General features: G+C 45.1%; 1 protein-coding gene across 1 annotated transcript; it reads right to left on the bottom strand.

Annotated features, from left to right (window-relative positions):
• Positions 1–2,516: 2,516 nt before the first annotated feature.
• Positions 2,517–14,987, bottom strand: LOC132332950 (purine nucleoside phosphorylase-like). The gene is made up of 6 exons (XM_059857687.1): positions 14,965–14,987; positions 11,475–11,644; positions 10,657–10,760; positions 9,231–9,406; positions 6,465–6,655; positions 2,517–5,541 (listed from the first exon to the last, which is right to left on the bottom strand). Exons 1-6 carry the CDS (start codon positions 14,985–14,987, stop codon positions 5,324–5,326), a joined length of 882 nt encoding a protein of 293 aa, XP_059713670.1. The 3' UTR covers positions 2,517–5,323.
• Positions 14,988–16,029: the final 1,042 nt, after the last annotated feature.

Genomic DNA, 16,029 nt, shown 5'->3' with positions numbered 1-16,029 from the left:
CACAGAGGGGAAGAGATGCTGTGCCAGCATCCCATGAGGAAAGCCACACTAGGACAGCGAGCAGTGCAATGGCCTTCTCCTCCTCCCTGCTGCACAACACAGCCTTCAGGCACACATGGGACACTGAAGGGTGTCCTGTGTATTCCATTTACATTTCCTGTGGTTTGGCACAGAAATTAGTAAAAAAAAAGCCTCTTTTCTTCCATTATTGCAGCACAATTTCCCCCAGCAGAGCCCATTGCTTTACTGTCCCACATCCTCCAGAGCAGATTTTTCCTGGGGGCTGAGAGGGGACATTCACTGCTTCTGCAGGGCTGGGTTTAGAGATGTGTCCCCAGTTGTGCCCAGGCAGGGGAGAGAATGGGCACAGGGACCAACACTGGTCCATCAGCTGCTCCACAGGGAGCAGAGCTCCAGCCCAGCATGGGGATGGCTCTGGATCATCAGCCATTCATGTCGCTCCATGATACCCACCTCCTTGCTAACAAAGAGCCAAGGTTGCTCCAAGGTGGGCCCTGGGAGCAATATCTGGGCTCCAGGTGTACTCCCTCCCTTCTCTGGGGAAATGCTTCTCCAGGCTGCCTCTCTGAAGCAGCTGGTGGTGCAAGAGGGGCTCATTGCTGTAGGAAAGGATTTGCTAAAATTGAGAAAGACTTTTAGAGAGGGCTGTGAAGCTTCAGGAAAGGAAAGCAAGGGGTAGTTGTGCTGCTGTTTGAAGCCATCTCCCACATGGATGTTCAGGCACTGGGATGTCCCTTCTGCAGGAGAAAAGGCTAGATGGTTTCCTCCAGCCTTCACCCCTGTCCCACCACCTAGGCTGGATATCAGGAAAAGGTTCTTCACCCAGAGAAAGGGTCACAGTAGTCACAGCACCAACCCTGACAGAGTTTAGGAAGCATTTGGACAACACTCTCAAGGATGATGGGATCCATCACATCAACACATTATGGGATTCTTGGGATGTCCTGTGCAATGCCAGGAGTTGGACTTGATGTTCCTCGTGGGTCCAACTCAGGACAGTCTATGATTCAATCTGAATATGCCATCAGATTTTGGAAAGAAGAGACCATCATGCTGCTTACAGAGCCAGCACTTAATTCAGCAACACTCTGAGATCAACCCACTGCCATGACCCACATCACTTCCCCCTGCTCTGCACATTCAGCACAGCAGGGGAGAGTTTAGTTCTTTCCTCCAAATGAAATCCTTGTAGTGAAGACCTAAAGCTTTTGGAAAAAAACCCCAAACAACACACCACTATAGCAGAATCCCCTTAATTCAACTTCAGGTTTTCAATAAAGAGAAACATCTAAGGGAAATTTGATAACTTGAAGGCAAGGCACACGCTTGCTGCTGAGCTGAGACAGCACAGGTTTTTAAAAGCTTTCTGATTTACTTTTAAACAGGAAAGAATACAAAAGGTAAACCTCATGTGAAGAAAAAAATAAAAAGAAGAAGTGGGAAACCGAGGCTTGCAAAGGAAACAGGATGAATCACACCATCAGATTTTTTGGGTCACAGGGTTGTTTCTCAGATAATAGCAGAGATCTCTATTTAAATACTCATGATATGGTCCAGCCAAGGGCTGTGGCAGAGGTTTCTCCTCTTGGCCTCACACTTTTATATGAATCTCACATGAAGGCATCAATGTAACACCTCTGTCTTCTCCAGGGGACTGGAAACAGCAGGACCCTGTGATCTGGAAAGTTTTCTCTGGACTGATGAGCAAGGAAAAAGAAAAGGCTGGCACAGAGGATGCGACAGACTGGCTCATGAGTCCATGGCTGTGAGTGAGTAAAGGAGGAGCTGTGCCAGCTCTGTCCTGCACTGACACAGGTGTTCCAGGTGTCCCTTTGCCACGGGTACAGCCACATGGGACAGCCTGTGCTGGTGGCATTCCCTAATCAGGCAGGACCTGGGCTCACTGCCAACCACAGCACTGAGACAGCAAGGATCATCATCATGTCATTTGGGGCTCTTTTACCCCTTGCCAGGTGTCTTAGCTTTTCATGCATCTTTCAGTTTATCCCTATGAACACAATGCCCTGGACTTCAGAAGCAGGTAAGTGGCACAGAGTACAGGAATGAAGAAACTTAAGGTTGTCATTTCAGCCGTGGATATTGCCAGAAACCACCAAAAGCACTACACTAAAGGCAGAGCATGAAGGGATCTGTGTCCTGCTTCCAGCATAGATGACTTGCTGCTCTGGCATTACCACAGCCCATTGCACTTCCCAGCTGCTCAGAAGTTAAGTCAAGGTACTTTGGTTCTTGGCATTTTTTCCGTAAGTTTGTCAGCCTAGTGGGATCAGTAAGAAATACCTGTGCCAAGTGCTGGTCAAATGTTGGTCCTGCTTATTCCTGAGCTTGAGTTCTGGTCCCCCAGGGATGTGGTTCTGTGGGGTTTCCCAGGGTTACCCTCCAGCCTGGATGGATGGCAGTTGGATGTAGGGGAAGCAGTTAAGCACTTCCCTTCTTTCTAACCAGTGGCATTGGCACAGCAAACAAAAACAGAGTTTTCAGGATCACAGCATGTTTTATTTCCTCACAGTTCCTTCCCCATGTCTTGCCCATCTTGTATCACAGTATTTCAGAATTTTGGAATACATCAGCAGTAAAAGAACCCAAAATTGTATTAAAAGTATCTCCAAAACCAGATGAGCTCACTCTGTTTTGTATTTCCCCTCTCACCTGCAAATGAATAAGATCCTTTCCAAAGTGCCCAGGGCATCTTCCTCTTATCATGGACAGGTACAAAAATTGGGATGCTCATGCAAAGTTTGGGCCATCTAAGCCAGCTCTGGCCAGCTGAAAGAAGAGCCCCAAACTATTTAAGGGCTCAGATGCAATTTAGATTTTTTAAATTTTTTTTAATCAGACATAATTTGCTGAAGATTTAGCTGTACGGTGATTTTCAAGTTCAATTTTAAGTTGCATTTCAGCTGTATTCAGACACAAGAGCATGGTATCTGCCTCTGGTGCAGCTGGAGAGAGGAGCAGACAGGGCCTGCTGAAAGCAGAGGCTGCTGCCAAGCTCCTCATCATCTCAAACCCTGCCTGAGAAGTACCAGCACAACAGCAGGTTTTTTTGGATGCTTCCCTTCACATCCCAGCCCAGCCTGACTCTGATTAATTAATGGAGTTTGCTTAAATCCCAGCCCTAGCTACTCTGGCTGCTGCTAGCTACAGCGAACTGCACAGCTGCCTTCCACTCCCACTTGAGAGACTTTGTATTTACCAAGTATTAATTAGATGAATGTGAAGCACCATTTCTAGGCAGGGGAAATTATCTGCTCTCTCCCTGCCCTGTAACAAGCTCATACTGGGACAAGTCTGAAAAGGGAGCAGGTAGAAGTGGCTCCTTCTTGCTCTGCACATCTGCCACTTTTCATATTTCCCCGCTCATGCTGCCCCCCTTGACAAGCACTTCACTCCTGCTTGATCTGGAAAGGGAACAGCATTGTGAAAAAAGGAGCTGGAGCCTCTCTCCCTTTGCAGATCACCACCAGAACTGATCCCAGAGACTGTCCTGACAGTCAGACCCACAAAACGGGAAGAGCTGCTGTCTCTGAGGGCTCCTCCAAGTGCCAGGAGCTGCTGAACAAGTGAATCTGCTTGGAAAGCACAAGCAATTAATCCCTGTCCTTCCACAAATCCTCCAGACCAGCCTGGGCAGATATTTCTCAGGGCTGACCACAGGTGACATTGCCCAGCAGAAGACAAGGGGGCCACCCCAAGAGCTCCCCTACACCTGAAGTGCTACTATTTAATGGAAAACATTCACAGCACAACTGTTCCTCCTGGTGGCAACATCTGCACCATGAATACTGCAGCTGACACCAGTAATTGCATCATGAAAGGCTTCAAGCAAATACCCCTCTGGAAAAAAAAAAATGGAAGAAATGTCATGGAAGGCTGAAGGCTGTGACAGAGGGCAAGTGTCAATGGTAAACAACCGGTCAGCTAAATTTAGGAAGGCAGGTTGGGAGCTCTCCATGACTGGTTGGGTGTCTTCAGTTCAGACCACTGAGTCAACTAAAAACATTTAGCTATGACAGTGATGGGCTTTATAGAGAACTACAAGATAAATGAAGGGAAAAAGGTTATCTAATAATTACTGTCACTGTTTCACATCCAGCTGCATCCACAGCTCAGCTTGACCTTTGAGGAACAATGAATAATGCACCATTCTGGTGAATGTTCCCCCTTTCTTGACAGACCATCAGCACACTGGTAAGGGAGAACCTCTCCTGTTTGTCCTTTACTCACTGTTTGGTTCATTTGCTTTATGTAAGCGGACCAAAAATGTCCCAGAAAAATATTATATCTTTTTCAAAATAATTCCTTTGTAATTTCACATTGCTAAAATCCACAAACCATTGTTGCTCCAAAATCTGCTGCAGGGACAGTAGCAAAGCTCATGTGAAACATGAGATTAAACAGATCTCTCTGTCTTTGGGCACCAACAGGAAACCAATCTGCAGTGCTGAAGCCACTATCTCCAAGACATCCAGAAGCTGATCAAAACCAGGGAGAGATAGACCTGGATTCTGTTTCCGGCTTGGCAATGTTTACATGGTAAGCCATGCCTTGTACTGAGCTGAATTTTCATGTCCTGCTAAATTGGGCAATGAAACAGAATTGAGAGGTGTGAAGAGTGCTGGGGATGTGCTGCATTGTAGCAAACAGCTACTGAGCTCTGAGCTGGTCATGAAGTTCCAAGGATGAGGAAGAGTAGGCTTTCTGGGAGACCTTCTGGGAGGGGAAGGTCATAGAACCCCATGGCAATGCAGTGGTTTTCCAAGCTGTAAAATCAATTGCAAAATTGATTGCAAAATTCACCTGCTCTGCACCATAGCTTGTTCCAGGCAGATCTCTTTAGCCTGGCCCATTTCATGTATCCAAAACTCAGTCTTTTTGTGGGCTTCCACTGGCTTCAGATCAGGCCCTACCAAAGCATTCCCAGCAGGCACCAAGCCCCATGACCAACCCTTGACCTGGCTTATGTGCAATGGGGAGCAGAGACTTGGGGCAGGAGAGTGTCCCAAGAGAGACAGCTGGAGATCACAGTCTCTGGGGCTCTGCTGACACTGGGGTTTGGGAATGTGTTGAAGTGCCAGTAAGCTGCTTTGGTCTCTGGCTATTGACGAGGGGATCACCCTGGCAAAATTCAAAGTGAACCTCTGCACCTGCTCAGATAAAGCACAAAGATCAAAAGGTCTATTTAAAACTGGGAGAGAAAGGGACCGTCCCACCAACAGCTCTCCCCCAACACTTGGTAGTGCTCACACACGTTATGATATGAAGGATTAGTGGCTGGAGGTCATAGAGAGTTTGCGCTTTCCCCCAGTTTCCCAAGGAGGTGTGAGACCAGTTTCTGTAGGGCTTCAGCCCGGACCATTGAGATGCGCAGCACTTCCTCGTGGTTGGCTTTCTCTTGGCTGTTGTAGCTCATCACTGCTTTGTTGGTGATGAGGGAGATCCCAAGGACTCGGAGACCACAATGCCTGGCTACAATTACCTCTGGGACAGTGCTCATGCCTACAGGAGGAGAGAAAGGACCAGAATGAGTCAGGATTTACACCAAAACAAGATCTCTCCAAGGCTGCACAATCCTACCTCTAAGCACACACCCTTGTCTCATTCCCCCCAGCTCTGTGTCTGAACTCTGTAATAGTTAAAGGCTGTGATATGTACAAGGCTCAAATAGCTGCAGACTACAGTTACAACTCTGCTCAGCACAATAAACCTCCTGCATTTGATCCTTGTGCCACAGCTCCCTCCTCAAGATGTGTCAGACTGCTTGCAAACTTGCTAAGGCAGTACTGATGTGCTGTGTCATTTGGCTCTTCCTTGGCTAAAAAAGCTATTGCAAATAAAAATGGCTTTGAGGGGAGCTGAGCTCCTTTCCTCACACACAACAAATCTGCAGGTATTAATATACAGACTTCCAGGAGTAAGGGGTCATGGAAGGAATCATAGCTGGAGGAATCATATGGATCATGGCATTTAGTTTTCTTTTACACAGTTGGGAAGGTATCCATGATTACCATCCCTAAACAAGACTCATAAGGAAGGCTGGTTTGTAGAGAAAAAGCACAGTGAAAATCTTTACAATGTCAGAATTAAAAGAAAAATACTACAAAAAGACTTCATTTTTATTGAGCCCCACTCAGTCCTCCTGAAGTGGAGCCATCTGAGCATGGGAGACTTTGTGTTTAGGAAATAAACACAAAGTTGTGCTGGGATCCCTGTCCTACTCAGCTGTAAGCACAGGGACTTTGTGCAGATCCTCCCAGGAGCTGCACCAAGCCACTGCAGAATGAAGCAGAAATACACAGAGCTCATTTCTCCCGCCCCAGGAGACTTAGAGAGTCAAAAACTGAAGCAAGTCAGCCTTGAGCAGAATTAACTGTTCAATCCATGTGCTCAAAGAACCCTGGCAGCCCAGCCTGGCAGCTCACCCACAGCATCAGCTCCCAGCGCCTGCAGCAGGCGGCACTCAGCGATGGTCTCGTAGCTGGGCCCAGCCTGCAGGCAGTACACTCCTTCCCTGGTGAAGCTCAGGAACCCCAGCTCCTGTGCACTCTCCATGGCCAGGCCGAGCAGATCTTGTTCATAAGCATCTGACATGCAGGGAAACCTCACTCCAAACCTGAAAGGCAGTAAAGGACACAGCTGTGTGATCGTGCTACTGCTCCCTCCATCAGAGTCCAGGGATGGTCATTCTTTAGAGAAAAGGCCAGACCTGTCATGGATGCAATCTCTCTCATTCCACTCTTATCGTCAGGTAATTCTGCCAGCAATCATGGTTGGAAGGGACCTTCAAAGGCCATCTCATCAAAACCCATGCAGTGAGCAGGGACATCTTCAGCTAGAACAGGTTGCTCAGAGTCCTGTCCCACCTGACCTTAAACACTTCCAGGAATGGGATACCTACCTGGGAGTGACATTCCTGCTAGATCTAGTCATCCAAAACTGTCAGCACACAGAGCTTATGGCTGTTGGAAGGTCTGGCACTACTTCCCTTCTGCAGGAACCCTTCTGGAATGATCTTTCAAGGGCTCCTGTCTCTAGGGAGCACTGATGGCCAATTCTCTCTCTCCTCAGTAACTGCTCATGATGTCTTTTAAACATTCCCCACCAGACAGTTGCTGCTCTGAGGCACAGAGTCCCTCAGGCTGTCCCTGGATGGAGGTTTGAGCCTGGCCTGATGGAGCATCAGTCCCTACATTTAAGCTGATCACAGCAGGCAGCTACTTTACATCTTGGAGCTCCAGGGCCATATATTAGGTAGCTTTCATCTTCTGCTTCAAGACTGGGTCTCTTGCTTTTGGTCTTAAAATAGCAGCTCAGTCTTGCTCCTGCTGGAGTGAATCCTGCTGGAGTGAATCCTGCAGGAGTAGATGGCAAAGATTGTTATGCTGCCACTGAGGAAACCTGGAAAATAAACTCCCAGCCATGTTCACCAATGCAGTTCAGTAGGAGTGGACCAGGTCCCTCATTTATGCTATTAAATCTTCTGCTTGTTTACATGTTCTTCCAGCTGAATGCTTAGGGCAGTAGGTGGCTTATTTTGTTTTTATAAACACTAAATATTATATAAATAAAAACAAACTTCCCCTTCTGGTCTAAGGTAGTAAGTATTCATCACCATGAAAATTGCTTCCCTTTTCTGAAGGATGGCCAGCAATGCAGAAGCCCAATCTCTAATTTATTAAAAAAATATTATTTCCACATCACTTCATTGCCTCTAGTTTTGCTCTGTTGTGCTTAGATAAATCCTTCCTGGTAGCTCAGCTGGACAGGATTTTAGGAGTTTGCTCAGCTAAATCTCTGCAATACTTTGAAACCTGATTCATAAAGACCTTTTGCTCATTTTGATGCCTTGGTCAGCAGTACAGAAGTCACCTCCCAGAGCACTGCAGTCTTCACCAAGAAGCTGCTTTGGGGAGGCAATGAGGCAGCTATGCTGCCTTTGAATGCTGTCCAGATGCAGTTGTTTGATTGGAGTTTCTCCTCCTGCTCCAGAGCAATTATGCAAGCCCAGAGAGCTTTAAACACTACATGTAGCTTCTCTGCTTTTGATCACTTTCCTTCAACCCACGGCAATACCTACAAAAATGTAAAGATGTTCCACTTCAGATGGGTACTGTCCTCCTGCCATGGAATAGCAGCACAGTGATTATTTCTCCTGAGGCAGCTGCCAGCCCCTTTCAGATTCTTTCAGAAGCAAGAGCCAGGTCTGCTGTTACATCCGGAAGGAACTAACTGAAAACCAGGCAGGACACCTTACTCTCAGCAGAACTTTCTCTCTGGAAAGATCTGAGGACAATCCAGATGCCTGCCCTGCAAACATGTCCATTTTTCATGATGGGCCTTCCACCTTACCAGTCTGATGGTGTCTTGGAAGGATTTTGGGATCATAAATTCATTTTGGATGGGACCTTGAGGTCATCTAGTCCAGCATCCTGCTCAAAGCAAATCCAAATCTGGTGGCAACTGTAGTTCAGGGGTGAGGATATGTTAGAAGCTCCACTCTGCACTCTCAGTAAGGAAAAGATTCTGCTGCACAGCCAGTACAGGAAACCTGACTTCCCAGTTCAGCCAGCAGAAGGTGGCTCTTGTAGATCTCAAGGTCTCTGAAGAAGCTGCCAAGACAACTGCCTCTCATCAGAGCAATGCCTTCAGTGAATACAAAGGCACTCCAGTTTGAAGACCTGGATACAGCAGTGGTGATCAGGAGATTTAGAGGCTTCATCTTTGCTTTGCTCTCCACTTACTGCCTGGCCTCTGCTGTACCCAATTCCATCACACCAGAAATGGCTGTTGATAAACCCAGGCTGGAGACAGCACAGCTCACTGATTGCTCAGTTAAGAGGAACCAACAGAGAGAGGGGCTGATAAGAAGAGGAGCAGTGTGTGTCTTCAGCAGGTGGTACAGCTGGTCATGTCAGGAGAAGGATCAGAAGCCTACTTGTACAAAACAAAACCTTCTGGGGGTTTGTGTGTAAGCTCCTTGTGGGCTTGTACAAGTAAGCAACAGCCAAAGGAAGGCAGGGCAGGTGGTACAGCACATACAGCTACTGCTGTAACTCTTCCCTTGTGGTTACCTGGAGCCAAACTCTGCATCTCAGTAAATATTTGTCAGTAGACACAACTGGCAGCCCCAGCCCATGGCTGAAGGGAGAAAGGATTAACTGGTAACAGCAGAGCCAATGCCTTCTTACCGCTCATCGTTTGGTCCACGCAGGGGATTCTGCCCTCCCAAGCCAAACAAGCTGATGTGATCCCTTATGAACATGATGTCCCCCACCTGGAAGTGGGGATTCAGACCTCCAGCAGCATTAGTGACAATCAAGATCTCCACCCCCAGGAGAAAGAACACCCTGATGGGAAAGGTGACCTGCAAGAAAGCATATGTGCAATGAGTATCACAGTCAGCACACAGCCACTGCTACTGCATTTGTAACATCACAATTTGTGGATGCAAAGAGCCTACATGTGGAGACAAAACAACTTTCTGCAATTTTAAGCACTCCTCTAATTTAAAAAGAATGTTAATGCTTTTAAAACAAATTGAACATAATCTTGCAATGAAACAAAATCTTGTATTAGAATCCAAGACCACATTTCCCACAGTTGCACTAAGGTCAAATAAAGGTGGTACAGAAAGAACATGCAGATAGTTTTTGCTCACTGCCAAGGTCTTGCAGAGATCAAGCCACTGTACTGATTGAAGTAACTACTTATGCACATGGACTTGGAGAGTAATCCAAAGCTAAGGAACAGTTGGGAGCTGGAGAAAAAAAATTTAGAGAAGTTTGATTTTGAGGAGTCACAAAGGAATTTGGATGATACCTGCTATCAATCAAATGCTACTGTGAGCAAAACATTTCCTAGTAATGGGCACCACTTCTTCAAGAAGTAAGTTAATTTTAATAGACAAACATGTCTTGATAAAGCTAATTTTGTATTGAGTGATTTTAAAATAGCTGGTTTTCTATAAGAAGTTGGGTCGCGCCAGAAATTACGGTTTATATCCAAATGCAAGCAACCTCAATGCAAAAAAGGAAAATCACAGAGCTATACAAATTAAAAAAAGAGCCAACAAATAAATATTATTGTTGTTTTCTAGCAGAAAAGTACATATGTGCATGGTAGGTAACATAAATCTCCACACATTCCAGTATGTTAGCTGGGAGGTTATAGCAGCTTGCAGTAGCCTGGGAACTTTCTCTAGGGAAAAAAAAGCTGTAAACTATACAAATGCAATAGAAGATTAAAACAGATTATTCTTATTGAAGTTTTCTCATTGCTGATTTAAATCATGATTGAACTGACTAAGTTAAAGCATGTAAATTAATCTGCCTTATATGATAAACTATTTCCCTCTGTGAGAGTAGCAGGGTCAGCCAATTTGTGTGGCTGTGCAGCATCACCTTCACTCAGCAGAAGCCAACTACCTCTTGGTTTGAGCTCCCAATTTTATTCTTTGGGGGCAGATCTGAAATCTAAGAAAGACTCATTTCAAGAGCACTGTAAGTTCATTGCAAGAGCTAACATCCTGCATTTAGACAGCAAGGCAAGCAGACACTTCTGCAGCTTTTACAATACCTCTCCCCTAGGTGAACGCTTTCCTTCAGGAGAACTCACCGTGCTGAGAGAGTAGCCTTCATAGGAGTGGAAACGCCCCTGCATGCACACACAGGGCTGTCCATTCAGCTCCCCAAACACCAATCTGCCAACATGCCCTGACACTGGAAATTAACAAAGTGTCATTTTAGTTACAGGTCTCAAGGAATTTGACTTTAGAGAGATCTGTTAGTTGATGATTTTGCTTTACCGCAGGGCCAAGCAGTGCAAAAGCAGGAGCTGGAAATCAAATAAATAAATAAATACCTACCAAAAAGTAGGGCCCCCGATGAAGGAAATGATTGGCATCTGGCTCTAAGGCTTTGGAATGCTGAATGCTCACCTTATTAAAATTATACTATAGTACAACTATACAATAATTATATTATAAAGAATACTAAAGAATACTAAAGAATACTAAAGAAAACTCATGTCTCTCAACAGTCAGAATGCAACTTTTTCCATTTGTCAAGGAAACAAAACAATCTTCAGCAGAATCTAATTGACAAATCACTTTGGATAAACAACCTCCATAACGCATTCCAAAGGTGCAAAACAACAGGAGCAGCAAGCAGAGATAAGAATTGTTTTCCCTTCTTCTCTGAGGTTTTCTTGCTACCTTTCCCAGAAGAAATTCTTGGGAAATTGAGCTTTGCTTTTCTCTGTAAAGAGAATTGTGGCTACAAACACCTATATCTGTGCTATGATATTTATGGTTCTTTACTGTGAACACACATTTCACCAGTGTGGGACTGGTTTGCAGACTTGAGTGATCCCTGTGTGAGGCTCTGCTGCAGGCTGCTGGTGGCTGGGGTGCTGATGGCCTGAGTTGTGCTCACCTGAGCTCCGTGGGAAGTGAGGGATGTCCTCATACAAGAAGACTGTCCTGCTGTCCAACATGTCAGCCAGACCTCCCAGCCCAGAGCCGCAGACGATGGCGATCCTGGGCCGCTGGGCAGCACGGGCACGCAACCAGTCTGCTGCTTCCTTACACACCTCGTAGCTGTTTCTGCAGGAGGAGAACAGGTCAGGGAGACTTACCAGCCCATTCAAAGAACAAGCTTCAAAGGATAAAAGTCCTGAAAAGGTGCAGAGAAAAAGAAATTTCATTAAGACTATAATAATAGAAGCTTCACTGCTATTATTGAAGATGCATCACTTTTAATCTCATGTAGTTTACCCCTGACTACAGGGAAATCATTTGAATCCCCTTGGCTGGTTTCATTCTGTAGATGAAGAATGGCTAATGATACCCAGATCACAGAAATGTCACAAGGCATAACCACTCCTGCTTCTGATGGGCTCTGGTTTCTCCCGAGTTCCGAAAGAAAGGGAAAAGCACAATTAGACTGGGAAATGCCAACCTATATGAGTGTGCATGGGGATGTCCAGCCTGTGATGGGGAAATAAAAATGTGTGGAGTTCTGAAGACACCTGAACAACACAGCTGGAATGCTGTGCTGATGAAGGAGTAGACACTGTCATCTGCAGCAGGTAATGATTCAGGTAAACCTCTGAGACATGGGTCAAGCATCATCTACAGAGATGGAGAAGCCAATCTCTGTAAGTGCTGAGTGCCATCAGCTCCCACTACTTCCATCTAGGCTGGTACCACATGTCAGACACCCACCCTCTCGACACCTCGTGCCTTCAGTACAGAAAGATAAACATGGAGATCTTACTCAGCCTCTTCTCTCCCATAGAGTGGGCATGGGATCACACCTGCGGCCCAGACATAGCCAAGAGGCCCAATGACATCAGTCTCCATCAAAACAAGTGAAAACCAGGAATTTTGGCTCCAGAGTTTAAAGTGATTCAAGAGGGAGACTTGGCAAATACCTTGGTTAAAAAAAGTCTTATCCAGCAGGGAGCCCCATTGCCTGAAGGTGGGATAGAAGTTGACATTACAGTACCTGTTGTACATCTGTCTCATGGGAAAGGAGAAGAGTTCAGCTTTTAACCTCTTAGCCCACTGTTCAGATGCCTTAATCACAGTTTTGAAACACAATCAATAGCAAAATAATCCTATAATCCTGTTTCCAATAGGACAATGCAGACACTTTCTGAAAGTCAATATCAAGGTTGATTGGAAACTATCCTCAAAAGCAGGAGTACTAATAGCAGTTCTTGGAAGCAACTCAATCATTACCATTGATGAGTAGAATTAATGACTGTACATGGTAGAGGACTGGGTCCTGGAGTGAACCCACAGGGAGGGGCAGCAGTTCTCTCTATGAAAAGTTGATCTGACTATTGAGAGGTGAGAAAATCAGATACTGTGAGGTTGCAGGTGATGTAAAATTGACTGGAGGTGCTGATAAGCAGTCACTATCTATCCAGGAATGTTTCTTTTGGTTCTTTTTTACCAAGTCTCTTTTTTCAAGGGGTTTAAATCTTAGTAATGCTGTGATGCTGCTCTCAGCAGTCTTAGAGGATAGACAGAAAAGCTTTCTGAGGTGAGGTGCTCCTCACTCTAGGAGGTCTCAGGCCACTAAGAGGATTTGACTGTGCATGTACAACTCGTTCCTCCAACTAAAGTACCAGATATTGAAACAAAGGTTCTCAATTATATGCTTTTTCTTTCTTTATACTGACAGGGTCAGTAGGTACTGCACAGGTGTTTCCTGTGAGCATTTATCCTCTTAACTGTCTAGTTACTACTCTAAGTTCTACCCAGCATATGATACCTCAAACTTACAGTCCTAGTTACAAACTGTGATGTCAAAAATACCCAAAAATATCATAAACTTGCAATCCAGTGGGAAGAAATAACTTCCATACACATAGATTAAAATGAAGAGTCATACTTAGCTGAAGTACTTTTCAAAGGAAAAGTTTGGAAATAAGAGAGTTTATTTACCATCACATACTGAATTTTCTAAGTGCATCATGAGCTCCTGAAATAAGCAGGAGCTGTAAAAATGACATTAATAAAGACTACACTTGACTACGTTATCACTTCCTCCCAGACAAAAGCTCTAGAAGTGCTTTACATATATTAATGAACAATTCCCCCCAGTTTCTCTGTTGAATAACTGTAATCCTTGTTTAGAAATTCAAGGGAACCAAGAGAATTTTTATGTAACGCCCAAGGTTTTGACATACCTGTGGCAGGCATGAGAAAAGAACAAGGTCACCAGGATCTACTCTTCCTCATGACCATAATACTGCTTGTTTCAGTTTGCAGTTTGTTTTTTTTTTAAGTGCATAAACAATTGCAAAATAACATTAAAGAATGGATATTAGTCCTATATCCTCAGAAATTTTAGGAATGTGGGATGGAACCCATTCAATGTCTGCTGAAGACATCAGGACTGACTGAGCTATGCCAAGATACAGTGGATTTTTTTCCTTTTAAACAGAAGATATTAAAATACTGCTTAACCAAAGAAGTAAATCTCCCATGCTGCATATGTTTCCTTGCCTGAAAGGAGCTCCAGCAAGTGCACAGGGGCCTGACAGAGCCCTGTCCATCCCAAAGGCTTTGGGCACATCAGAGCTGTCCCCAGTGCTGAGAGCACAGAGATGCCAAAATTAATCTGCTTGCAATATTTAGCTTTCAGAAACCTTCCGGATGACATCAAAGGGACTGGCAAGCACTGATAATTTCTGAATGCATGGGAGATACCTGCTCAGCAGGAGCAAAGGGGGAGTTTGACCCATGGGTCACCCAGCAGAGTGTTCAGCGTGGAACTGCATGAGCACAAGGCCTGAGCAAGCTTTTTGACAGCTTGAATTAATACATGTAGCACAAAGGCCCCTCTAGCTGCTCTAACAATGCACACCTAATAATAGTGCTCGGTAGCATCGCTTTGGATTAAATCACAGGATCAGCTGAAAACACAATCCCCTTTATTGTGATTGCTGTCATCCACTGGAGAAACACATCTGTTGCAAAACACAGGACTGTCACCGGTGACAGATCTTTTATGGCATGAAAAAAACCCCACTCTTATTTGCTTCTAAGTTGGCTGAAAGCAAATCTATGTAGAAAAGCAGACATATCCCAATAAACAGCTAAAGCATTATGTTTGGGGGCACATGGCCATAAGTATTCACAGTCTGTGCCTCTCCACAGGAGATATTTGCCTCTTCTGGCCCATAACCTCTCCCAAGGTCACCTACTCGCTGCCATATTTCATAATACCAGCACCTGCACAGGCAGATGGCCAGATTGCTCTCCAGTAATAAGATGTTTACTTCTGAGCAGCCTTTATCTGACATTTATTGAGTGCCCAGTAGAAAGGAAACAAGGTGAAGAAAAGATGTAATTTTGTAAGCCCCATCCAGCTTGGATGTCCGTGCATCCCCTATTTCACAGCACCTTACCTGTCTTCCTCAGCATAGGCCATCCTCCTCCTCTCTTGTTAACCAAAAGAAGGGGATGGTTGCTGGAAATGGAGCTGCAGGGTTTTATTTGACCAAAGAGCAGAGGCCTATTGAACCTGCAGAAGCTGCTGCTGTCTCTGGCAGTGAGTCAGGGAAGTCTGTCCCAGCTTCTCTCTGCTGTCCCCTGAGCATCTCTAATCCCTGAGTAGGAGGGGCATGGTCAGGACATCTGCTTTTCTGGCCTCACCCCACATGACATACATGCTCTAGAGCTCTGCAGAAAGCTTACACGCATGCACACACACACTGTAATGCAGATTAAGCCTAGAAATTTCACACACATGCACACAACTTTTCAGTGGCTGACAAGGGATCTGCCTGGATTTGCACCTCTTGCATCACCTAGGAACCAGCTGGAGTCACCTGCTCCCGTGCAATTCAAACCCCTGGGAGTGTGCAGACCCTGCGAGATGACCTGTAGCACCTACCACTGACACCAGACCTTTCCACATCTCACATCATTGCCTTGCCATTCTTTCATGGCAACCAGGGGTGATGACCCAGTAGCTCCCCTCAGGGTTTTTTGTTCATATCTAGTTGTCTTACCCTTCCCAAGAGGAAATACTTATTTGAGATATGCTAAACCTCCATTCAGCAGAATGTGGGAGACACAGGAAAGAAGACAGACACCCCACCATCTGTCTTTTTAATTTTAGCTTTGCTGTGTATGAAAACAAATATAAAAACAAACTTGTCATATGGATCTGTTTGTGCATTGGTGTTTGAACCCAGCAACTGATGTGAACCATATATTACAGAGCCAGAGATGTTTCCAAGACAATTGAATGCCAAAAAAATTCAAGGAAAGCAGTGATGAGTTGAGACCTTACACGCCCTAGCTGAAAGGCCACATCTACAATATGCATTCTCAGCTTAATAGATCCAAAAGGACACATGGGGGTATAATTTATAAATATCCCAAGCAGGGACAAAACCTCAATTAGAACTTGTCAATTCTTAAACAAATCATCCAGACATTAACAAAAATTCAGAAAACTGGGCAGC

The sequence above is a fragment of the Haemorhous mexicanus genome, chromosome 12 (assembly GCF_027477595.1).
Source record: "Haemorhous mexicanus isolate bHaeMex1 chromosome 12, bHaeMex1.pri, whole genome shotgun sequence".
In the NCBI taxonomy this organism is placed as follows: Eukaryota; Metazoa; Chordata; class Aves; order Passeriformes; family Fringillidae; genus Haemorhous; species Haemorhous mexicanus.
The sequence above is the reverse complement of the archived record's forward strand: the minus strand, read 5'-3'. Positions and strand labels throughout refer to the sequence as shown.

Bases quoted from the DNA above. Each gene is read 5' to 3' on its own strand.
- LOC132332950 (XM_059857687.1), bottom strand. From the start codon at position 14,987: ATGGCCTATGCTGAGGAAGACAG. The intron at 9,407-10,656 runs GTGAGTTCTCCT...GCTTTCTTGCAG, and splicing joins AAGGCTACTCTCTCAGCACG to GTCACCTTTCCCATCAGGGT. The intron at 5,542-6,464 runs GTGAGCTGCCAG...CTCCTCCTGTAG, and splicing joins GCTGGGAGCTGATGCTGTGG to GCATGAGCACTGTCCCAGAG.